The following is a 25,959-nucleotide window of genomic DNA, read 5'->3' on the forward strand; positions in this document are numbered from 1 at the left end:
TAATCTTGGCTTCACACATACCTTTTTTATTTTCCTCCTGTAAGCTCAATATTTGCTTGTGGTAAATCTGTGCTCTTGTACAGTGTTTAACTGGGAACTACTTTTCTCTTTGCAGGCCGGAGTGAGTAAGGGGTGCACCATTATCAAACCTTTTAACCTGTCCAAAGGGAAGAAAAGAACCTTCGATGAAACAGCTGCTACATACGTGCCCCTTGCACAGCAGATCGAAGCCTTCCACAAGCGAACTCCTACTAGATATCATTTGAGGAACAAGAAGGATGATATTAGTAAGTTTTCTTGTCATTATCATTGCTGGCTGGAGCCTCTTCTAGGATGCTTAGCACAGGAGTGATTATTGTTTAAAAAGAGAATGGATCTGGGCATGGTAGCACTTGCCTGTAATATCAGCACTTGGGAGACAGAGGAAGGAGAATTGCCATGAGTTCCAGGCCACCCTGAGACTACCTAGTGAATTCCATTTCAGCCTGGGCTAGAGCAGGACCATGCTTTGAAAAAAATAAATAAACAGACACTGGACAAATGAGAGGATTGGGTGCAAATGCTGGTGACTCTGTAGACTTGATGGTAAATAAATATATTTATGAAGCTGGACAACATGGCTCATGCCTGTAATCCCAGCATTCATGATGCATATAGGTAGGAAGATTGCCCTGAGTTTGAAGCCTGCCTGTGACTACATAGTGAATTCCAGGTCATGGTGGACTGGAGTGAGACTTTACCTCAAAAAACCAAACCAAGAAGAAGAAGAAAAAAGTTTCTCTCTGTATGCAAATTATTTATACAATATAAGAAAGTCTGAAGAATGAGGAGTAGAAGTTGTATAAATACTTATCAGGCTGGAGAGATGGCTTAGCAGTTAAGGTGTTTGCCTGCAAACCCAAGGGATCCCGGTTCAATTCTCCAGGATCCATGTAAGCCAGATGCATAAGGGGGCACATGCATCTGGAGTTCGTTTGCAGTGGCTGGAGACCCTGGCATTGCAGTTCTCTCTAGCATAAAAAATGAAGAGGCCAGTCTGTTGGGCTTGCCTCAAAAAAATTTTTTTTCTGGTGGCTGGAGAGATGCCTTAATGTTTAAGTACTTGCCTGTGAAGTCTAGGGACCCTGGTTTGAGGCTTGATTTCCCCAGGACCCATGTAAGCCAGGTGCACAAGGGGGTGCATGCATCTGGAGTTCACGTGCAGTGAGTGGAGGCCCTGATGTGCCCATTCTCTCTCTCCTGTTGCTCTCAAATAAATAATTAAAAATAAGCAAAAAAGAAAAAAATAATTTCTGTCACTGTTACATGATTGTAGTAGTCAGCTCCATGTTGCTGGTATGAACTTCAAAACCCGACACAGTTTATGGAAAGGACGCGATTTATTTCTGGCTTTGTGATCCAGGGGAAGTTCCATAATGGCAGAAGAGAGTGGCCCCCTTTCACAGATCCAAGGAGAGAGAAACCACTGCCGGCCAGCACACCAAAAGCAACAAGCAGCAGGAGTCCAGGCAGAACTCAAATACCTTTGGGCTAGACATCAAATTTGTCTCCAGTGACACCTCTTCCAGCCAGGTGGCAGGAAATCCTAGATTATATATATATACATATACATATGTATAATTTTTAAATTTTTATTATTTGAGAGAGAAAGAAAATGGGCACACTAGGGCCTCTAGCTAATGCAAACAAACTCAAGATGCATGCACCACCTTGTGCATCTGGCTTATGTTGGTGCTAGGGAATTGAACCTGGGTCCTTTGACTGTGCAGGCAAGCCCCTTAACAGGTAAGCCATCTCACCATCCATCTGCTGTTTTTTCTTTCTTTCTTTTTATTTTTTTGTTTTTGGTTTTTTGAGGTAGGGTTTCACTCTAGCTCAGGCTGACCTGGAATTCACTATGTAGTCTCAGGGTGAACTCCAACTCATGGTAATTCTCCTACCTCTGCCTCCCTAGTGCTGGGGTTAAAGGCCTATGCCACCATACCATGCTTTTTTTTTTTTTTTCCTACATCCCCCAAGCTTTAATAAAACACTTGAGTCTATTAGGGGACATATGTCAAAACTACCACGATGATAACATCTAGCTAGGAGGACTCATTCTAAGTAAATATGAAAATTGACAGGAATATCGTTCTGTGGATGTTGGTAATTTTTTTTTTTTTTTTGGTTTTTTGAGGGAGAATTTCACTCTAGCACAGGCTGACCTGGAATTCAGTTTGCATTCTCAGGGTGGCCGTGAACTCATGGTGATCCTCCTACCTCTGCCTCTGGAGTGCTGGGATTAAAGGTGTGCGCCACCATGCCCAGATGGTGATTTTCTTAATATTGATGGTGTGCCATAGTTAATAGTTTACTTTCGCCATTTGGCCAACTGGCCTTTTCATCCCTCCTTCCCTGTCTTCCTTCTTTCCTTTCTTTCTTCCTTCCTTCTTCCCTCCCTTTCTTCTCTATTTGTCTCTCCATCTCTCCTTCTGTCCTCACCCTGTTTTTAAGGCATGATCTAGGTGTGCATGAGGGAATGTCTGGAATTATATTGGTAGGCCAGGCTGGCCTTGAACTTTTTTTTTTGTTTGTTTGTTTGTTTTTGAGGTAGGGTCTCCCTTCAGCCCAGGCTGACCTGGAATTCACTATGGTCTCAGGTTGGCCTCGAAGTCATGGCGATCCTCCTACTTCTGCCTCCCGAGTGCTGGGATTAAAGGTGTGCGCCATTGGTGTGCCCATTCTATCTGTCTTCCTTCTCTCTGTCTCTGCTTGCAAATACATAAATAAATAAATATTTTTAAAAAAGTTGTTGGGGTTAGCATAGTGGCATATGCCTTTAATCCCAGCTCTTGGGAGGCAGTGGTAAGAGGATTGCTGTGAGTTTGAAGCCACTCTGAGACTCCATTTCAGCTTGGGCTAGAGGGAGACCCTACCTTGAAAAAAAAATCCACAAAGTTGGCAGTGCTGGAAAGATGGCTTACTGGTTAAGGTGCTTGCCTGTAAAGCGTAATGACCTGAGTTCAATTCCCCAGTACCCCTTTATAAGCAGATACACAAGATGGTGCATGGGTCTGGAGTTCATGTGTGTTAGCTGGAGGCCTTGCCATGCCCATTCTCTGCACCTGTCCTCTCAATTTCTCTCTGCTTAGAAATAAATAAATTAATTAATTAATTAATAAAATATTTTCTTAAAAAGTTGTCTATCCAGGCCAGACGTGATGGTGCATGCCTTAAATCCCAGCACTTGGGAGGCAGTGGTAGGAGGCTTGCTGTGAGTTCGAGGCTAGCCTGAGACTACATAGTGAATTGCAGGTCAACCTGAGCTAGCGTGAGACCTTGCCTCAAAAATAAATAAATAAATAAAAATAAAAAAATAAAGTAAAAGTTTTAAATGACATATAATTGTCTATCCCAAGCGAAGTAGTTGGTCTTGTCAATAGAAAGGTCTGTGGAATGGTTAAGAAAGAAGTTAAGCATGGCACATAGAAGATTATGAAGAATTTACCCAAAAGTTACCCTTTAATAAGGAATGATCATGAAGAATGGTGTGAACTTGTCAGTGACTGGCATGACCTGGGATGAATGTAGAGCCAAGTATTCTGGCTTGCTTACCCAATTCTTTTTCTTTTTAAAATATTTATTTATTTGAGAGACAGTGTGAGAAAGAGGCAGATAGAACAAGAATGGTCGCACCATGGTCTAGCCACTGCAAATGAGCTCCAGACGTGCTTGCAACTTTTGCATCTCACTGGCTTTATGTGGGTACTGGGAAATCCAACCCAAATCCTTAGGCTCTAGCCCTGTTTGTCCATTTATCTGAGTCATCTCTTGCAGGTAACCTGGATCTTGGGGAACTAAGTGAATGTCTGATCTGTGTTTACAGGCCTATTACCATCCAAATCTTCTGCCACCAAGATCTCCAGAGACCCACAGACTCCAGTGCTTCAGACCAAACAGCGTGCAAGGCCTGTGACCTGCAAGAGTACAGCTGAGCTGGAGGCTGAGGAGCTTGAGAAACTGCAACAGTAAGTCCCCCTGGCAGCCTCTGAAGAGAGCTCAGGGTCCTACCTCCTTTCTTCCGTTCAGTTCTATAAGGAGAGTGTTACTGCTTTCTTGCTCGTGAAAACTCATGTCAGTAAGCATCTTGGCAAGGTGGGCTCCTGACTGAAAGTGGAAGTATAGGGGTGTCTTAGATTATAACCTACTAAAAATCCATTGCAGTGTGGGAGTAGCAGAACTTTACTACAATTCTAGCTAAACAGTGTGTCTTCTGTAAGGGCAGTGAAGGAATGGGCAAAAGAAGATGTTGCAGTCAGGTTTGAATTGCTGGTAGAAATCACCCAACCAAGAGCAGCTTCTGGGAAAAAGAGATTTATTTTGGCTTACAGGCTCGAGGGGAAGCTTCATGATGGCAGGGGAAAACGATGGCATGAGCAGAGGGTGGACATCATCCCCTGGCCAACATAAGATGGACCACAGCAACAGGAGGGTGTGCCAAACACTGGCAAGGGGAAACTGGCTATAAAGCCCATAAGCCCACCCCCAACAATACACTCCCTCCAGGAGGCATTAATTCCCAAATATCCATCAGCTGGGGAGCTAGCATTCACAACATGGGGGACACCTGAATCAAACCACCACAGAAGAAAATAGGCTCTTTTGGCTATTCATCTCTTCTGAAGCTGAACCTCTAGGTCCCTAGTCCCCTTCATCTCAGCCTATTTGGCTCTATGTGGGTACCGGGAAGTCAAGTCCAGGCTGTCAGGCTTTACAAGCAAGTGTTTTTAACTGCTGAGCCATCTCCCCAGCCTCCTTTATATACATATTTATAGGTAAGGCTTTATTTATTTTTAAATATTTTTTAAAGGAAACCTGATTATTTCATAGAGAGAGAGAGAGAGAGAGAGATTGGCCATGGCAGAGCCTTTGGCTGCTGCAAATGAACTCCAGATGCATGTGCCACCTTGTGTATCTGGCTAATTTGGGTCCTGGGCAATTCAACCTGGGTTCTTTGGCTTTATAGGCAAGCATCTTAACTGCTAAGCCATCTCTCTTGCCCTATTTTTAAATATTTTTATTTATTAGAAACAAAGGGGAAAAGAGAGGATGGGTGCACCAGGGCCTCTAGCCATTGCAAATGAATTCCAGATGCATTAACCATCATATGCATCTAGCTTACGTGGGATTTGGAGAATCGAACCTAGGTCATTAGGCTTCGCAGGCAAGCACCTTAACCACTAAGCCATCTTTCCAGCCCTATTTATTCATTTCTATTTTAGAGAGAGAATGGTTGTGCTAGGCCCTCTAGCCGTTGCAAACGAGTTCCAGTCATGTGCCAACAACATGTGCATCTGGCCTATGTGGGTTCTGGGGAATTGTACTTGGATCCTTAGACAAGTGCCTTAACAGCTAAGCCATCTCTCCAGCCCCTCTTGTTTTTATTTATTTTTTAATTTTTATTTTTATTTACTTGAGAGAGAGAAAGAGGCAGAGAGAGAGAGAAAGAGTGGGCGCACCAGGGCTTCCAGACACTGCAAACCAACTCCAGATGCATGTACCACTTTGTGCATCTGGCTTATGTGGGTACTGGGGAAGCAACTGAGGTCCTTTGGCTTTTCAGACAAGCGCCTTAACAGCTAAGTCATCTCTCCAGCCCCCTCATTGTTTTAACTTTTAAACTTCTGTGTGAGATTTTGAGTTATGGTCTCACTAAGTTACCAAGGCTGTTCTTGAATTCCTTTGTAACCCAGGAAGGTGTTGAAGTTTTGATCCTCCTGTCTCAGCCTCTCTATTTGCTGGAATTCCAGGCTGTGTCATCAGCTGGGCCCTGGTCTTGTCTTTTCAACAGGGTCTTATGTGTCCCAGGCTGGCCTCAAACTTACTATGTAGTTAAGACTGACCTTGAACTACTTAATCCTGCAACTTCTACCTCCGTTTTGCTTAAATTAGGAGTCATACCCATTTCATGCATTGTAGGAATTGAACCCAGGCCTTTGGGCTTGTTGGGCAAGCATTACCTACCGACTGAGTTACATGCCTAACCCTTGGCTGGCTCTACCTTTTTTTTTTTTTTTTTTAATGATTTTTTCAAGGTAGGTTCTCATTCTAGCCCAGGATGACCTGGAATTCAATATGTCATCTCAGGATGTCCTTGAGCTCAAAATGATCTTCCTACCTCAACCTCCCGAGAGTTGAGGTTAAAGGTGTGTGCCACTATACCCAACTTGGCCCTACTCTTTTTTTTTTTTTTTTAAATTGGTTTTTGAGGTAGGGTTTCACTCTAGTCCAGGTTGACCTGGAATTCACTGTGTAGTCTCATAGTGGCCTGCAACTCATGGTGATCCCCCTATCTCTGCCTCCCAAGTGCTGGGATTAAAGACATGTCACACCATTCCTGACTGACCCTACTCTTTTTTGGTGGTGTTGTTCATTTTTATTTATTTATTTGAGAGTGACAGAGAGAGAAAGAGGCAGATAGAGAGAATGGGCATGCCAGGGCTTCCAGCCACTACAAACGAACTCCATACGTGTGTGCCCCCTTATGCATCTGGCTAACATGGGTCCTGGGGAATCGAGCCTCGAACTGGGATTCTTAGGTATCATAGGCAAGTGCTTAACTGCTAAGCCATCTCTCCAGCCCTGACCCTGCTCTTTAATAGGACTTTTGGACAGCCTCATTTCTTCTTCTTTTAAAAAATATTTTTATGTATTTATTTGAGAGCAAGAGAGAAAGAGAACGTTGGTGTTGCAGGGCCTGTAGCCACTGCACTATAAACTCCAGATGTATGCGCCACCATGTACGTCTGGCTTCACATGGGCGCTGGGGAGTCAAACCGGGATCCTTAGCCTTCACAGGCAAGTTCCTTAACTGCTAAGTCATCTCTCCAGTCCTGCCTGATGTCTCCTTTTCTCGAGATATAGCCCTCTGCCACATGTGATAGAGCATCCAGTGATTATTGTTTGCTTCTGCTCTGCTTTCTTGTTTGTCTGGTCACCATTTTCCTTAAGTTGTCATTCTAACTTCCACCTTACAGATACAGATTTAAAGCTCGGGAACTTGACCCCAGAATCCTTGAGGGTGGGCCTATCTTGCCCAAGAAACCACCTGTAAAACCACCTACTCAGCCCATTGGTTTTGATTTGGAAATTGAGAAAAGACTCCGGGAGCGAGACTCAAAGAAATCAGAGGAGGAACACTTTGAATTTCATTCCAGACCTTGCCCTACTAAGATCTTGGAAGATGTTGTGGTAAGAATACTTGAGCTGTGGGTGCTGGTGGAATTGTCCTACTTACTTCCGAGTCCCCCTACTCATACATTTTCAAGTTGATACTGTGAGGAGGCTGTTGTTGGATCAGGAAGAGCTGGAGATGACCAGGATGTAGCAGAGGTGGATTCTGCTCTTTGGACTTAAAGTCAGTAAGGACGGTATCACATAGGTAAATAATAGAAAAGATGAAGAGATGTAGGGCTGGAGAGATGGCTTAGCTGGTAAGGCACTTGCCTACAAAACCAAAGGACCGCCTGGGCGTGGTGGCGCACGCCTTTAATCCCAGCACTCGGGAGGCAGAGGTAGGAGGATCGCCATGAGTTCGAGGCCACCCTGAGACTACATAGTGAATTCCAGGTCAGCCTGAGCCAGAGTGAGACCCTGCCTCGAAAAACCAAAAAAAAAAAGAAAAGAAAAAAACAAAACCAAAGGACCAAGGTTCGATTCCCCAGGACCCACATAAGCCAGAAGCACAAGTTGGTGCACGCATCTGGAGTTCATTTGCAGAAGGCCCTGACATGCCCATTCTCTCTCTGTTTGCTTCTTTCTATCTGTCTCTTTCTTTCTGTCTCTCTCAAATTAAAAAAAAATTAATTCAAAAAGATATATTTGAAGAGACATGACAGCTTAAAGTACTATATGAAAAAGTAGAAGAGAATGGTTTCTTTTGGGGAGAAGGGGCAGGGAGCACTTTGAAGAGGTGATGGCATGGAGCACAGTTGTTAACAGTCATTGTGGTTTTGTTGCTGTTGTGTTGTCATGATAGCTGGCACACTCTGTGCCAGGAACTGCTTTAGGCCCTTTTCATATCTAGTCATCCATCCACAGACTCCTCCACAGACAACCAGATCTGTAATGATAAAGACCTTTGCATACTGTAATGCAGTATTTTCATGTGAACTACATATATCCTTCCGTATACTTTATTTAAAAAATTTGGGGGGTTGTGGAGCTGTTTGAATGGTTGAAGTGTTTGCTTGCAAAGCCTGCTGGCCCAGGTATGATTCCTCAGTACCCATGTAATGCCAGATGCACAAAGTGGCTCATGTATCTGGAGTTTGTGTGCATTGGCCAGTGGTTTTGGTGTGCCCATTCTCTGTCTCTACCTCCCTGCCCTCTTTCTTTTCCTCTCCCAAATAAATAAATGAAAAATAAATATTTAAGCACACGCCTTTAATCCCAGCACTCGGGAGGCAGAAGTAGGAGGATCGCCGTGAGTTCGAGGCCACCCTGAGACTCCGTAGTGAATTACAGTTCAGCCTGAGCTAGAGTGAGAACCTACCTCAGAAAAAGAAAAGAAAAGAAAAAAAAAAAGAAAATAAATATTTAAGGTCTACAGAAACAGCTTCGCGGTTAAGTAGCTTGCCTGTGAAGCCTAAGGACTCACGTTCAATTCCCAGTACCCACCTGAGTCAGATGTACAAGGTGGCACATGTGTTTGGAGTTCATCTGCAGATGTTAGAGGCCCTGGTGCACCCATTTTTTCTCTTTCTCTGCCTCTCTCTAACTCAAATAAATAATAAATTTTAAAAATTTATTTAAGAAAAAAGACTGTTTGTTTATTGTTCTTTTAATGTAGATTCTGGCTTGAGCCCAGACTGACCTAGCATTCACTCGATAGTCTCAGGCTGGTCTCACTCACAGCAGTCCTGATCTCTGCCTCCCAACTGCTAGGATTAGAGGTGTGTGCCACCATGCCTGCCAACTTTTTTTTTTGAGATAAAGGGATGGCAATGTTATTCAAAGTAAAGGACTCAGAAGATTCTCTTTCTTTTAATATTTATTTAATTAGAGAGAGAGAATGGTGCACCAGGGCCTCTAGCTGCTGCAAACAAACTCCACATGCGCCACCTGTGTATCTGGGAAATTTATTGAACTGACTGAGGTCCTTTGGCTTTGTAGGCAAGCACCTTAACCGCTAAGCCATCTCTCCAGTCCTCAAAGATACTCTTGAGTAGTTTCAGCTTCTTGAGAAACTGCGATTACAGACAACCTTACTTTCATTTTTTTTTTGGTCAATAATATTTTAAAAATATTTTTATTTAAAGCCAGGCATGGTGGCATACATCTTTAATCCTGGCATTTGGGAGGCATACGTATTATTATTATTATTATTATTATTATTATTATTATTATCATTATTATTATTTATTTGTAAAGAGGGAGACTAGAGGGCTTGCTTTCCAGGGCTTATGGCTACTACAACCAAACTCAAAATGCATGTGCCACTCTGTGCATCTGGCTTTATGTAGAACTGGCTAATTGAACCCAGGCAGTAAGACCTTAGAAACAAGCAAGTTTAAGCCACTGAGCCACCTCTCCAGCCCCCACTGTCACACTATCCTCCTTTTTTGTAGTTGTTGTTGCTTTTTTTTTTTTTTCGAGGTTGGGTTTCACTTGAGCCCAGGCTGACCTGGAATTCACTGGGTAGTCTCCTAAGTGCTGGGATTAAAGGCATGCACCACCACACCCAGCCACTGTCCTCTCTTTAAAAAAAATTTTTTTTGCAAGCAGAGAGGAGAGAGAGAGAGAAAAAAAAATAGAGCTGTAAACAAACTCCACATTCACGCACCACTTTGCACAACTGGAATCAAACTGGGGTCGTTAGGTTTTGCAGGCAAGTGCCTTCACCACTAATCCATCTCTCCAGCCTCAACTTTTCTTTTTACTTTAGAGCCCATGTTTTTTTTTTTTTTTTTTTTTTAATTTTTTATTTGAGAGAGCAAGAGAGAAAGAGGCAGAAAGAGAAAGAGAGAGAAAAGGCTCCCCAGGACCTCCAGTCACTACAAACCAACTGCAGATACATGCACACCCTGTGTATCTGGCTTACATGGGACTGGGGAATCAAACCAATGTCCATTGGCTTTGCAGGTAAATGCCTTAACCACTAAGCCATCTCTCCAGCCCGATTCCATGATTTTATGAAACTCTAAATATATATTAACTGGGCTTGTTCTGTTTCTTGACATAAATTGAAAGTACCCTGAAGTTAACTTTCTAGATTTCAATAATCATGATTATTTCTATTACTAACTCGTCTTTCAGTTGAAAGATTTTTATCATGAGAATTCTCTTGGATTTATAGTTCCTCCCCTCTGTAAATGTACTGTAGGCCAAGCTGTTAAAACAAACCTTTTTTGAGGTAGTATCACCTGGAACTCACTCTGTAGTCCCAGGATGGTCTCAGACTCACAGTGATTAATCTACCTCTGCCTCTCGATTGTTGGGGTTGAAGGAGTGCCCCACTACCTCTGGATCCATACCAGGTTTTCGTTCTAAGCTCTTCTGCATAGCAACTGCCTTGATTCTCACAAGAACTCTGAGGTACATGCTGCAGGTGCTTTTCTTGTTTGCGTGACTTGTGTATATCTGTTCATATGTGTTCATGCAGGTGTGCATGTGCAGGTCAGACAGTAACTTCAGGTATCAGCCTCATCTTCTACCCTGTTTGAGGCAGATTCTGCCTTGGTTTGCCAGGGTGGATGCCTGCTGCCTCCCCAATTTTTGGGATGCTTTTCTCTTCTGGCGCTAGGTACCCCGGAACTACAGATGCTAGCACTATGGCATTCAGTCTTATGTGGGTTCTTAGGTACCCGTGCTTATGTGGCAAGCATTTTATCCACTAAACCATCTCCCCAGCCCAGTCAACACTGTCAGTACATTTATTAATCTTGTTTACAATTAGGAAAGAGAAGTAACCTAGTTCGAAATCATAAACTAGCCAATGGCAGAGCTAGGATAATAATCTTAGGTAGTGTGGTCCCAGGGTCCATGCTCTTGTAATAAAGTAGAAGATACCTTTTTATTTCTTTTATAGTGCTAGGGAGCAAATAAGGCTTTGTACATTCTAGACTAGTGGTCTTCCATTGAGCTATGTTTCCAGCACAATGATACCTTTTTTGTTTGATTTTTGAGGCAAAGTTATATCCTCCAGGCTGGGCATGTAGTTGTGAAGAGCCTTGAACTCTTGCTTCTCCTGCTGGCATCTCCCAACTACTGGGATTATGGTCATGCACCACCATGCTGGGCTTTCCAAGATACCTAATTTATTTATTTATTTAAGAGAGAGAAAGAGGCAGATAGAGAGGGACAGCAAGAGCGAATGAGCGAGCAAGCGAGCGAGAAGTGAGAGAGAGAGGGGGGATGGGCCTCTAGCCACTGCAAGAGCTCCAGATGCATGCACTCCTTGTGCATGTGTCTAATGTGGGTCCTGGAGAATTGAACTGGGATCTTTTGGCTTTACAGGCAAACCCTTAACCGCTAAGCCACCTCTACAGCCTTCCAAGATAACTTTAAATACAAAGCTCTTAAGTTATTAAAAGGAAAAAAAGTGTACATGCACCTAAGATCCTCCTGTATCACCAGTTGTGCTACATTGTTAGAGACTAAGAAATTTCTTGTTTGTTGTATGCTGGAAAAGCTGTGGTGAATTGGCAAGTGGGGAAGGGTGACTAGAGTTCATTAAGAGCTGGAGAGATCTTCATAGCACTGCACCAGGTTACGCCTGCTGAGAATTCTCAGTAACTAGATCTGCAAAGCCCTTGGTAAGTGAGGACAGCATGACTGAATCAGTGCTGTGTGCTGCAGTATTTGCCACATCCATGTGGTTCTCAGAACCCTTGGGGCTCTTCTTACATAAACAGATTCCTGGGTCTCAGCCTCAGACCTTTGATTGGTTGGATGCAGGGTAAGAGCTCAAGTGGCATAGTAAGTTCACTGACACACAGTACACAGTCATGGTGATAATAGTAATGACTGTAATTGCATGCTTACATTGTCCTGAGGTTTTTTCTGTACTTGTGTGCATGCGTGTGTGCATATGTCTGAGTACACACATGCCGCAGCATGTGTATATAGGTCAAAAGACAACCTTAGTTTTTTTTTGTGTGTGTGGGGGGTTAATTTGCAAGCAGAGAGAGAGTCAGATAGAATGGACACGCCAGGGCTTCCAGCCACTGCAATCGAATTCCAGATGCTTACACTACCTAGTGGGCATGTGCGACCTTGTACTTGCCTCATCTTTGTGTGTTGGCCTACATGAGATCTGTAGAGTCGAACATGAGTCCTTAGGCTTCACAGGCAAGTGCCTTAACCACTAAGCCATCTCTCCAGACCCCACTTAACTCTTTTAAATGTTTAAAGTACACAAAAAGAGTATTAGTTCATTGAAATTTGCTTAATGAGAATATTTTATTTATTTATTTAAAATATTTTTATTTTTATAGTGGAGAGAGAGAGTCAGAGAGAAAATGGGTCTGTTAGATAAATGAACTCCAGATGCATATGCCACCTTGTGCATCTGGCTCACATGGGTCCTGGGGAATTGAATCTGGGTCCTTAGGCTTTCCAGGTAAGTGCTTTAACCACCAAGCCATCTCTCCAGCCCCATTTTTTTTTTTAATTTTGAAGTATTAAGTTTATTTAGAGGGAAATAAGAGGGGAAATACCAAAGCAGAGACTAAGAAATCCATAGAAGAAATGAGTAATAAAGAAGGTTACACTTATGGTTATCCCACGTTTAAAGAAATTACACAGGTAGCAGACCTGAATTTATGAAAGCACCCACATGGTAGGTCTGGGATGTAAGAGAAATACACATGTGGTAGATTAGGAGGTGAGGAAAATCATGCATGTAATCAAAAGTGAGAAGTTATCCCTAACTATAAAGCAGAGGCAAAGGGAAGAGTTCTGCTAGACCAAAACATAGTGTTATCTCTCCTCCCTCCCCCGTAGCCAGTCTGGGTGAGCGGGAAGCTGGACTTGTGTGACATGTGGCTGAGTGAAGAAACCAATTTTTGTTATTTATTTATTTATTTGCACGTGTGTACATGCCATGATCTCTTGCTTGTGCAAATGAATGCCTGTCTGGCTTTACATGGGCCGCTGGGGAATTGAACCCAGGCGTGCAGGCTTGGTAGGCAAGTGTTTTTAACCACTGAGCCATCTCCCTAGCACCTTGCCTTCCATCTCTTGGCATGGGGTCTCTCTTGCCAGTTGCTTGCCGCCTTCCAAATTCTCCTTGCACTGCCCCTTGTGACTGTAGGTTGTTTAGATACCGATGCATGTACTACTTTGCATCTAGCTTTATGTGTACTCTAAGGAAAATCAGAGTCAGGTTAGCAGGCGAAAGAGTGAGAGACAGAATGGGCACACCAGGGCCTCCAGCCACTGCAAACAAACTTCAGATGCATGTGCCACCTTGTGCATCTGGCTTACGTGGGTCCTGGGGAATCAAACCTGGGTCCTTTGGCTCTGCAGGCAAGTGACTTAACCACTAAGCTATCTCTGCAGCCCAGCTCTCCTTATTTGAGAGTTCTGCATCTGTGGATTCATCTAAGCCTGGATGAAAAATATTTGGCAAAAAAAATTGCATTTGCATTGACTTTGCACAGACTTTTCTTGGCTACTATTCCCTAAACAACATAGTATGATAGCTATGGTCATACCATTTACATTGTATTAGGTATTATGAACAATATAGAGATAGCTTAAAAAATATAGGAAAAGGTGTTTAGATTATATGCACATACAGCATCAATTTGTATGAGCCTTTGTATACATGAGAAGAGTCTGTTTTATAGGTCCCAGGAGTGCAGAGATGTGTTGTCTTGAAGTTTTCTTTAAGATGGGATTTCTATACAGTGGAAGTTGTTCTAGGATGTCTAGTTGAGTTTTATACTCTTTCTTTCCAGGGTGTTCCTGAAAAGAAGGTACTTCCAATCACTGTCCCCAAATCACCAGCTTTTGCACTGAAGAACAGAATCCGAATGCCCACCAGAGAAGAAGAGGTGATTGTCTGGGAGGCGGGCATTTTGTTTTCTTTCTGAATTACTAACTCTGTAAGTCTTACTTTTTTATTTTTATTATTATTATCTATTTATTTTGGTTTTTCGAGTCAGGGTCTCACTAGCTCAGGCTGACCTGGAATTCACTATTAGTCTCAAGGTGGCCTTGAACTCACGGCGATCCTCCTACTTCTGCCACTGGAGTGGTGGGATTAAAGGCAAGTGACACCATGCCCGGCAGTCTTTCTTTTTTAAATTTTTAAAATATTTTTATTTATTAGTGAAAGAGAGAAAGAAGCAGACAGAAAGAGAGTTAGTATGGGTGTGCCAGGGCTTTTTGACATTGCAAAGGAACTCCAGATTTATACACCACATTGTGCATCTGGCTTATGTGTGTATTGGTGAGTCAAACCCAGGCCATCAAGCTTTACAAGTAAGTGCCTTTAATGTCAAGCCATCTCTCCAGCCCTAACTGTGTAATATTCTTAAACTTAGTAGGGATCAAATGCAACCAGCTCTTGTCTATAATTGCCTACAAGTAATACAGATATCTGATCATTTTCCCTCTTCTGAGAGCAGGTATTTGTAAGGTGTGAGGTTTTTTTTCTTTTTAACATCTTATTTATTTATTTGAGAGGAAGAGGCAAGTAGAATTGGCCTACCAGGGCCTTCAGCCTCTGCAGACGAACTCCAGATGTATGTGCCACCTTGTGCATCAGGCTTATCTGGGTACTGGGGAATTGAACATGTGTCCTTTGGCTTTTCAGGCAAGTACCTTAACCACTAAGCCATCTTTTCAGCCCCAGGTGTTTTTTTGACTCTCAGTGATACCTGGTTATAATTTATGGAAAAGTTAAGCATTAGAAATTTGTCTGTTTCCATAGCATTGAAATTAGCTTTTCCTTAAAATATGGATAAGAGCTGCTAAGCCTTGCATTTTAGTTTACCATAGATATTATCACTGTTTAGCAAGGGACTTTTATACTATATAGTTACATTGCATTGTCCTATTTTATTTTTATTTATTTATTTATTTGAGAGCGACAGAGAGGAGAAAGGCAGAGAGAGAGAGAGAGAGAGAGAGAGAGAGAGAGAGAGAGAGAAAATGGGCACACCAGGGCCTCCAGCCACTGCAAATGAACTCCAGCCACTGCAAATGAACTCCAGCCACTGCAAATGAACTCCAGATGCATGTGCCCCCTTGTGTATCTGGCTAACGCGGGTCCTGCAGAATCAAGACTCAAACCGGGGTCCTTAGGCTTCACAGGCAAGCACTTAACTGCTAAGCCATATCTCTAGCACACAGTGTTCTATTTTCATAATTACCCAAGGGCCACAAAGGTGGTGATGATGGATGGTTCATGAGATTTTAGTACTGAAACTGTCATTGATCATACTAGCTTTATAAAAAAAAAATTTTATTTATTTGTGAGCAGAAAGAGAGAATGGGTGTGCCAGGGCCTGTTGCCACTGCAAAGGAACTACAGATGCATGTGCTACTTTGTACATCTGGTTTTACTTGGGTACTGCAGCATTGAACCTGGGCTGGCAAGTTTGCAAGCAAGCACCTTTAACTGCTGAGCCATCTCTCCTGTTTTGGTCACACACGCTTATTACATCTCCTATTTTGTCTATAAACATCCAGAGTTAAGGTAATTTTATAGCAGATCTCTAGTGTAAACCTTTTTACAGGTTTGCTTGAAGCTAAAATACATGGTAATCCTATGTTACTAGTTTGAACCAAAACAATTTGCTTGGGTTCAGCAACTATTAATTCTAGTCACATGTTTCAGTTGAGTCTGGAGGCTAAATCAAAGAAGAGGCTAAGTCGTCTTGATTTTATTCATACTGTCTGATCTTGCTTAGTTTTTCTAGCATTTCTATAAAACCTTGATTTTTTTTTAAGAATAATTGCATTAGTCATTTACCAAATGCATACATGTTGCATTGTCCCCTATGATATGGTAGCTGTCTTTAGCATAGAAAAGGAACCTGAAGTGCCTAAGGTTGTATGACTTACGTTGCCCATTCTTTGGAGGAGGGAAAGCTGGGGAGTCTTGTTTCTAAGCTGCAGCTTCTCTCTTAGGAAGAAGATGAACCAGTAGTCATAAAAGCTCAGCCTGTGCCACATTATGGGGTGCCTTATAAGCCCCAAATCCCAGAGGCAAGAAATGTGGAAATATGCCCTTTCTCCTTTGATTCTCGGGATAAGGAACGCCAGTTACAGAAGGAGAAGAAGATAAAAGAAATGCAGAAAGGGGAGGTAGGTGTTCCCATTTGTGCAAGTAGTAAAATACTGTTTCTGAAAGGAAACCTGTTTGGTGGTGGTGGTGTTTAATTTAATTTAATTCATTAATTTATTTGAAAGAGAGAGGGAGAGAATGGGCATGCCAGGGCCTCCAGCCACTGCAAATGAACTCCAGATGCATGCACCCCCTTGTGTATCTGACTTATGTGGGTCCTGGGGACTTGAACCTGGATCCTTTGACTTTGCAGACAAATGCCTTAACTGCTAAGTCACCTCTCCAGCCCTTTGTTGTTGTTGTGAGACAAGGTGTTTATTTGTAACCCCGGCTGACCTGGAACTCACTATGTAGATCAGGCTATCCTCAAACATGTGGCAGTCCTCCTGCTTCTGCCTTCAAGTACTGAGGTTACAGGTGAGTGCCACCATACCTGGCTGAGGGAGTCTCTTATTTAGAGCTTATTACTATGGCACCACTGTGTCCCGTTGATACAAGACCCCTATGAAATACAATAAGAGAGCAAACAATACAATCCATCTGGCACAAGTAGATTAACTGACTTGTCCTTAATCATGTTGCCAGTTATCAGAAGTCATAGGGAGAAAAACCCAGGTTTCTCTTGGAGTTCTGTGTTAGTCCATGCTTATTTAAAAACTGTCTGGCCTCCCTGTTTTAAAGGTTCCTACACAAATATTGCTTTCTGCCAAATGGACTGTTTTTGAGACAGCATCTAAAATATGTATAAATTTTATATATGTGTATACATAGGCATATATGTGCACACACAAACATACATACATAGCTCAGGCTGGCCTCAAAATTGCTGTCCTCCTTTGTAGGCCTCCCAGATACCGGGCTTGTTGGTGTTTACCACCATGCCTGGAAAGTGTTCTTTATCTTAAATCTCATGCTTTTCTTTTTCATTAGGTACCCAAGTTTAAGGCTCTTCCCTTGCCTCATTTTGACAACATTAACCTGCCAGAGAAAAAGGTGAAGAATGTGACCCAGGCTGAGCCGTTCTGCTTGGAGACAGACAAAAGAGGTGCTCAGAAGGCAGAGATATGGAAACATCAGGTAGAAAATGGAGAGCCACCACAATGTTGGCTTGTTGGTTGGTCTTTTTGTCAGTCATTTGGTTTCTCAGATAGGCACAATAGTGTATTGACATCATCAGGGATGACAGACTTGATTACTTCAGAGTGCTCTATCTAAATCGGGCTAGGTCATTTTTTTGCAAAGGATCAAATAAGAAGCATTTTAGTTGTTTTCTTTTTGTTTTGCTTTTGGAGGTAGGGGATTTTGCTCTAGCCCAGGCTGACCTGGAATTCACTATAGTATCATGCTGGCCTTGAACTCATGTCAGTCCTCCTACCTCTGCCTCCTGAATGCTGGTATTAAAGGCATGTGCCACCATACCCAGCTCATTTTAAGTTTTGTAGGTTACATTATGGCCTCTCCCACATACTGTGTTTGTATGTGTGTGTTTTCTTTTGTTCTTGAAGGCAGGGCCTCATGTAGCCTAGGCTGGCCTTAGGTTTCCTGTGTAGTCCAGTAAGACCTTGTTTCTCCTGCCTCCATCTTCTCTGTGACAGAATTACAGCCACTGGGTTAGTTTATGATATGCTGGTGATCCAACTCAGGGTTTCCCACATACCGGGCAAGCACTCTACCAACTGAACCACATCCTCAGCTCTTTGTCAGTTTTATTATCATTTTTCCCTCAAGGTAGGGTCTCATTTTAGCCCAGGCTGATCTGGAATTCACTATGTAGTCTCGGGGTGGTCTCGAACTTAAGGTGATCCTCCTACCTCTGACTCCCAAGTGCTGGGATTGAAGGTGTATGCCATCATGCCTGGCTTGTTTGCCAATATTTTGAAGTAATCGCTTATTCTGGACTATGTACAAAACGAGTTCTAATCCTTTTCTGTAGAAACTCCTTTTGAAGTCCAAGAGATAGGATTGCTTCCCTGGTAACTTTTTATTTTTGAGAGAGAGAGACAGAGAGAGAGAAAATGTGTACATCAGGGCCTCTCAGCCACTGTGAACGAACTCCAGACACGTGTGCCCCTTTGTGTGCATGTGTGACATTGCACACTTGTGTCACTGTGCATCTGGTCACGTGGGACTTGGAGATTTGAACACATGTTCTTTTTTTTTTTTAAATTTTTTATTTATTTATTTGAGAGCGACAGACACAGAGAGAAAGACAGATAGAGGGAAAGAGAGAGAATGGGCGCGCCAGGGCTTCCAGCCTCTGCAAAAAACTCCAGACGCGTGCGCCCCCTTGTGCATCTGGCTAACGTGGGACCTGGGGAACTGAGCCTCGAACCGGGGTCCTTAGGCTTCACAGGCAAGCGCTTAACTGCTAAGCCATCTCTCCAGCCCTGAACACATGTTCTTAAGCTTCACAGGCAAGTGCCTTAACCACTAAGCCATCTCTCTAGCCCCAGGGTTACTGTCTGAAACACAAAGTAAAGTGACTAGGTTCTGTGAACCTAACACCTTGTTCTATAATGATCAGAACATGGACAGTCTTATTTTATTTGTACTTCCATGTATGTATCCCTACCTTAGAACATTTACTGAACAAGATTTTATGAGTACTGGGTAGATTCTTTTCATACTCCAGCATCTATATAAAATAAAAAGAATTTTTAAAAAACCACAATAATAGGGCTACAGAGATGGTTTAGTGTTTAAAGCACTTGCATGCAAAGCCTAAGAACCCATGTTTGACTCCCCAGGTCCCACGTAAGCCAGGTGCGAAAGGTGACACAGTGGGCAAGGTTGCACATGCGCACAAGGCAGCACACGTATCTGAAGTTTTGCAGTGCCTAGAGGCCCTGGCACTCCAATTCTGTCTCTCTCTCTGTTCATCTCACTTTCTGTCATTAAAAAAAAAAAATAAATGACACAAAGCCGGGCATGGTGGTGCATGCCTTTAATCCCAGCACTTGGGAAGCAGATGGAGGAGGAGTGCCATGAGTTTAAGGCTGCCCTGAGACTACATAGTAAAATCCAGTTCAGCTTTGGATTAGAGTAAAACCCTACCTTGAAAAACCAAAATAAAATAAATAAATAAATATTTACACCAATAACTCCACAATAATACAGCCACTCTATAATAGAGACAATAGTCAACATGCAAGTTATCTATAAATTTGTACAAGTCTATAAATTATGACTTAAAAATTTAAATAAGTTTTTATGTATCTGAGAGAGAGGGAATGGCCAAATGGCACACCAGGATCTCCAGCCACTACGAACAAACTCCAGATGCATGGGCCTCCTTGTGCATCTGGCTTATGTGGGTACTGGGGAACCCAGACCTGGGTCCCTGGGCTTCACAGGCAAGTGCCTTGGTGCTGAGCCATCTCTCCAGCCCACATTATGACTTTAAATATTTTATTTGTGAATGTATCTGTGTGTGTATGGGCACATGCATGGCACGCATGTGTATGGAAGTCAAGAGGGCACTATCAAGGTGTCTGTGTTCCTTGTGAGACAGAATCTCTTGCTTCTGCGAGTCTAGCCCTTGAACTTCTAATTCTCCTGGCTCCAGCTTCCATTGTTGTTGTTTTTTTTAATTTTTATTAACATTTTCCATGATTATAAAATATATCCCATGGTAATTCCCTCCCTCCCCACCCCCACACTTTCCCATTTGAAATTCCATTCTCCATCATATTACCTCCCCATTACAATCATTGTAATTACATATATACAGTATCAACCTATTAAGTATCCTCCTCCCTTCCTTTCTCTACCCCACCTCCCATTGTTGTAGGTACAGGGACCACTGGTATTTGCATTGCTTTAAGTGAGTATTAGGGACATTTAACTAGGGCAGCTTGGCTCGTAAGCAAGCTCCTTTAACCATTGAGCAAGCCCCCTTCCAGCCTTTATAACTTTATATATTTTTTCCCCTAGGTAAGGTCTTGGTGTAGCCCAGGCTGACCTGGAATTAATCTCAGCCTGTCCTCAAACTTACAAAAATCTTCCTACCTCAGCGTTCTGAGTGCTGAGATTAAAGGCATGTGCCACCATGCCTGGCCCTCATCACGCTTTTAAACAGTTGAATTGTCAAATCAGGCTCCAAACAAAAGAAACAGGTGTGGTGGTACACACCTGTAATTCTAGCACTTGTGAGGCTGAGGCAGGAGTATTGCTGTAACTGTGAAGACATACAGGGCTACAGAGCAAGTACCAGGCTGGCAAGGACTACATAGCAAGACCTTATCTAAGAAAAGCTGAAGGGAAAAGAGGAGTTAAAGCTCTGAAGAAGGCCCATAAATGGAAGTCCTTTCAGTTGATGACTTCTGTCTTTGGTTTTGGTTCGTTGAATAAACTGGATTGTATAGATTTTCCACAATTTAGATTTTTTTTTTACTGCATTCCCGTTGTGTTTCATGTTTCTCTATGTACTTTATTTCTTAACCACTAAGCCATTTCCCCAGCCCATCCTTTATTTCTTGTAAAGGAGTTGGGTTCAGAGAACTGGAGTTATTGCTGCAGTAGTCGTGAAAAGTGTGTACTTGCCTGTCTGATAGGCTTTCTTTTTAATAGCTGCAAGAAGAACTAAAGCAGCAGAAAGAAGCAGCTTGCTTCAAGGCTCGTCCAAACACCGTCATCTTCCAGGAGCCCTTTGTTCCCAAGAAAGAGAAGAGACCAGTTGCCGGTAGTATTCTGTGTACCACTGGGTTGATTGGGCAGAATGCCAGACTTCCCAGAGGGACACTGGGACTCGTTTGTATAAGGACAGTGCTATGTCCAGTAGAAGTGTTTGACTTCAGAACGTGGTAGCTTTCCTTAAACCCAGTCTTTTCCTTTGCTGACCCAGTAGCTCCACTTGAGTTGCAGAATGTGTTGAGGCCAGGCTGTTATAAGAAGCCATGTCAGAAGCAGCTGGCATTTCAGTGACAGTTACAGGCTTTCCTCACTCAGAGGACAGAGAATACATGAGAGAGGGAGAAAAGGATGTCTTTCTGGAGCTCACGCGGAAGCAAACCTTAGATACAAAAGATGTGATTTCTCTCTCTCTCTCTCTTTTTTATTTTTTATTTTTTGGTTTTTTTGAGGTAGGGTCTCACTTTAGCACAGGCTGACCTGGAATTCACTATGGAGTCTCAGGGTGGCCTTGAATTCACGGCAATCCTCCTACCTCTGCCTCCCGAGTGCTGGAATTAAAGGCGTGCGCCACCACTCCCAGCAAGATGTGATTTCTTAAGCACTGGGCACTGTGATAGGAAATTGGGATTCTTGTACCTCTGACCTAAAAACATTAAGTAGATGGAAGAGGAGAGAGAGGCTGGGAAGATGACTGGGTGGATAAAATTCTTCCCTTGAAAGCATGAGGACCTGAGTTTGGATTGCCAGCACCTACATAAAATTCCAGGCATGGTGGTGTGCACAGATAATCCCAGCATTGGGGAGGCAGTCAGGAGGATCCCTAGGACTTTCTTGCTAGCTAGTCTAGACAAATCAGTGAGCTCTGGGTTTATTGAGAGATCTTGTCTCAAAAAATAAGGTGGAGAGGAATTGAGGAAGATAGTTGATATCAACCCCTGGTCACACACGTGCACCACATGCACGCATTAAGTAGTCTTGAGCAAGCTCCTTGCCTCTGTGTCCTACTTTTCTCATTTCCACCCAGTGTAGCTTCACTGCGCATTTCTTCCTCAGAGCAGCCTTTGATTGTCTATTGTGTCTCTGCCACTGGTCCAGTCCTGGGGGCTAGGTTTACACAAGCACTGCCTGTGCACCAATGTTCTCTCTGTTTCTGCACTCAGAGGGCCTTTCTGGTTCTCTAGTTCAGGAACCTTTTCAGCTTGCCACTGAGAAGAGAGCCAAGGAGCGCCAAGAGCTGGAAAGGAGGATGGCTGAAATGGAGGCCTGGAAGACCCAGCATCTGGAGGAAGTCAGGAGACGGGAAGAAGAACAGGAGAAGGAGGAGCTGGCCAAGCTACGCAAAGAGCTGGTAATTAACTGGGCAGCATAACGCTTTGACTAGCCCAGGGTGATTCAGAAATTAGCCTTTTAGCCAGGCGTGGTGGCACATGCCTTTAATCCCAGCACTCAGGAGGCAGAGGTAGAAGGGTCACCGTGAGTTCAAGGCCACCCTGAGACTACATAGTGAAGTCCACTCAGCCTGGGCTAGAGTGACCCTACCCCAAAAAAAGAAAGAAAGAAAGAAAGAAAGAAAGAAAGAAAGAAAGAAAGAAAGAAAGAAAGAAAGAAAGAAAGAAATTAGCCTTTTAAAAAAAATATTTTTTATTTATTTGAGAGAGAGAGAGAGGAACATAGAGAGAATGGGCATGCTAGGGCCTCTAAGCCACTGCAGGTAGGCTGGCAAGCACCTTAACCGCTAAGCCATCTCTCAATCCCATGATTAGCCTCCTGACAACATCCAGATGACCACCTCCTAACTGAAGGAGAAAGCATTATACTCTTGCCTATGGGTGCCCTTATAAAGTCAGCTCCAACAGCTTTGGTTTTTCTCCAACATTTGGGACCTGCTTCTTGTGTTGTCCTCATTATAGAACTGTTTCTTAAAGCAGTTGTCAATGGAAGCCAGTGTGGTTGGTGTTTTAAAACACATGTATCAATGCTGAATTAAATTGACTTGGTTCAGGATTGATCTTACATTGTTCAAAAGGATGGATGGAATCCTCCAGCAACTCTTCCTGATTATTTTTATATTGGTCCATGTTTTTGGTGACTATTAAGTCAAATAAACTTTTCACTGTAGCAAATTCTTAACTCTTTGCTATAGCTGAGTATGACCATATTACTCACTAGGAAACACACTGGAGATAGGCTTGACCTTTTTTGTGAGGATCCAACAGATACCAGTGGAAACCTGTCTGGGTACCATACTTCTCCTTTTTTTTTCAATGAGGTAGAAGTAGCATGCCAGGGCCTCTAGCCCCTTTGCATGTGGCTTATGTGAGTTCTGGGGAGTCCTTTTTCTTTTTTAAATAGTATTTTAATTATTTATTTGCAAGGAGTAGGAGAAAGAATTATAAGAGAATATGGGTGCACCCGGGCCTCCAGCTGCTACAGATGAATTCCAGATGCATGTGCCACCTTGTACGTGGCTTTATGTGGGTACTGTGACATCATGCCCAGGTCGTTAGTCTTTGCAGGCAAGCGCCATAACAGTTGAACCATCTTTCCAGCCCTATAATTCTCCATTTTATTCTGCCTTCTGCTCCTTTAAATTTGTGCCCAGCATCTATAAGACCATGTAATCATTTTTTTTTTTTTTTTGAGGTAGGGTCTCACTCTAGCCCTGGCTGACCTGGAATTCACTATGGAGTCTCAGGGTGGCCTTGAACTCATGGTGATCCTCCTACCTCTGCCTCTCAAGTGCTGGGATTAAAGGTGTGCGCCACCACGCCCGGCTCATTTTTTTTCTTATAGACATCATTCTTTAACATCTATCTCCATGATAATTTTGTTTTCCTTACTCTGCAGGTACACAAGGCAAATCCAATACGCAAATACCAGGCAGTTGAGGTGAAGTCAAGTGATCAACCTCTGACTGTGCCAGTGTCTCCTAATTTCTCCACTCGATTCCAGTGTTAAAGGCCGCTACCCAACTGTGAGCTACATCTACTGCTTGGCAACGGACTCTGCTCTGCATCGTACTGGTGGGGAGTGAACCCATCTCTCCAGACCTACCCACCCAGCCTGACAGCACACCTGACAACTGTGGATGTCAATTTTGCTGAAAATTGTTCTCATCCATTTCTTGAGGCTAATGAGACTCAACTCTTCTAGGCCTCAATCAGACTTCTTGTAGTTACTTCCTTTAAACAGCAGTTGACCCTTTAATTCTGGTCTTAACTCTGACTAGAATTTCAGGTCTTTGTGTCAGATAGTATAATTTCTTTTTTTCCCTTATCCCTTTTTTATATATGTATTTTAATCAGAAAATAAAGATAGTTAAATCCCAAGATAAATTCTAAGTTAAGGGTTAAATAAGTAGCAGTTGGTATATCATATTTTCTTCTGATTAGACTGAGTTTACGGTTAAGTGCTGAGGTGGAAAGCCTCCTTTGTGGCCCTGAGGAAGAAGGCCACAGGGACTCCTGGCAAAGCTCTGTTAAGATGCTGTCTCCTGGCTTGGAAATAGTGTTTTTAAAGGTAGGGAGGATTTATTTTGGCCATAGTTTTAAGAAGTACAGTCCATCATGATGGTTTGGTAGAAGTTTGTTGCTTGTTCACTTCGACCAGGAAGTTCAGAGCACCAGCTGGAAGCAGGGCCTTCGTGTTCCCCAGCGAGGCCTCATTTGCCAAAGGTTCCACAGCCTTCCCAAATACCATCACCAGCTGGTGGAGATCAAGTGGAACCAGTTGGGGATATTTTACATCCAAACTCTAACATTCTACCCCTGACCTCATGCACTCATGGCATTGCACAGTGAAAATGCTTCCCATGTTCTTTTTTAAAAAAATATATTTATTTCCGAGCAAGAAAGAGGCAGAGAGAGATGGGTGGGGGGAGAATGGTTGTATGCACCACCTTGTGCATCTGCCTTTTATGGGACCTGGAGAATTGAACCTGGGTCCTTTGGTTTTACAGGCAAACGCCCTAACCACTAAGCCATTTCTTCAGCTCACTTTCCATATTCTTGAGTCCGATACTGTCCAAAAGGTCTTTCACTATCTCACCCTCCCAAGTGCTGGAATTAAAGCATATGCCACCACGCCTGGCTTGAAGGGGTTGTTTTGACTTATAGTTTGAAGGGATATAGTCCCTCATGACAGGGAATCTGGTAGCAGGCGTATGAAATACCTGGTCACATTGTGTTCATAATCAAGAAGCAGATATGCAATCTGGTGTTTGGGTAGTTTTCTCCTTTTCGTGCAGTCCAAGACCCCAGATCCCCAAAATGTCACCACCCACATTTAGGAGGGATCTTTCCACCTCAGCCCCATCTAGAAAATCCTTCACAGACATGCTCAGAGATTTTTTTTTTTTTCAGTGTGATTCTAAATCCTGTCTAATTGACAAACAAGGTTAACTGTCACACAGGAAATATGAGCTCTTAGGAATTGAGCCCGAGACCATTTACGTTTCTTTATTGCCACTGCTCTGACTGTATACTTGACAGAAGCAACTTAAGGAAGAATTGTTTGCTTACAGTTTCAAATACCATCCATCCTGGTGGGGGAGAATAGCACTGTGGGAAGAGCTTTGGAAAAATAACTTTTTTCTTCTCCTGATTCTCTACCCGCCCCCCCCCTCCCCCCCCGCCCAAGTTGGGTCTCACTCTAACCCATGCTGGCCTGAAATTCACTATGTCATCTCAGGCTGGCCTCAAAACCAGCAATCCTCTTATCACTTCCTCCTGAGTGCTGGGATTAAAGGCATGTTCCATCATGCCTTGCCTCTTTGTTGATTTTTTTTTTATTTGATGTTTAAAAATCTTTCAAGTCATCTTTAGAGGTTACATCTTATTGGAGAAGTGGGAAATTTTGAGAGTAATGTCCAGGAACTTTCCAAACTGCAGGCTCTATATGAGAAAAAAAAAAAAAGAATTATCATTGACACCTGTTTCTTTGACTGGCACAGAGTCACCTCTGTCAGCCATCCTGAAAGCCCAGAACTAAATTACCGCAGAGTAGCCCCTGCATTCCTCTCCTGGAGGTGTGTGCTGCTCACTGCTTCC

General features: G+C 43.0%; 1 protein-coding gene across 5 annotated transcripts in view; it reads left to right on the forward strand.

The window, feature by feature from the left end:
* Positions 1-24,240, forward strand: part of Tpx2 (TPX2 microtubule nucleation factor) — a 63,168-nt gene extending 38,928 nt beyond the window's left edge. For 3 of the 5 annotated variants that reach the window (XM_045157219.1, XM_045157223.1, XM_045157221.1), the window contains 9 exons: positions 116-287; positions 3,866-4,007; positions 7,017-7,230; positions 13,944-14,039; positions 16,123-16,299; positions 17,210-17,356; positions 20,849-20,960; positions 22,072-22,259; positions 23,759-24,240. In XM_045157219.1, the coding sequence (XP_045013154.1) occupies positions 116-287; positions 3,866-4,007; positions 7,017-7,230; positions 13,944-14,039; positions 16,123-16,299; positions 17,210-17,356; positions 20,849-20,960; positions 22,072-22,259; positions 23,759-23,869 (1,359 nt within the window). In that variant the 3' untranslated portion in view covers positions 23,870-24,240. The remainder of the gene's footprint in view (positions 1-115; positions 288-3,865; positions 4,008-7,016; positions 7,231-13,943; positions 14,040-16,122; positions 16,300-17,209; positions 17,357-20,848; positions 20,961-22,071; positions 22,260-23,758) is intronic. The other 2 variants (XM_045157222.1, XM_045157224.1) reach the window with 1 other exon arrangement.
* Positions 24,241-25,959: the final 1,719 nt, after the last annotated feature.

Source organism: Jaculus jaculus, chromosome 8 (genome assembly GCF_020740685.1).
Source record: "Jaculus jaculus isolate mJacJac1 chromosome 8, mJacJac1.mat.Y.cur, whole genome shotgun sequence".
Lineage (NCBI taxonomy): Eukaryota > Metazoa > Chordata > Mammalia > Rodentia > Dipodidae > Jaculus > Jaculus jaculus.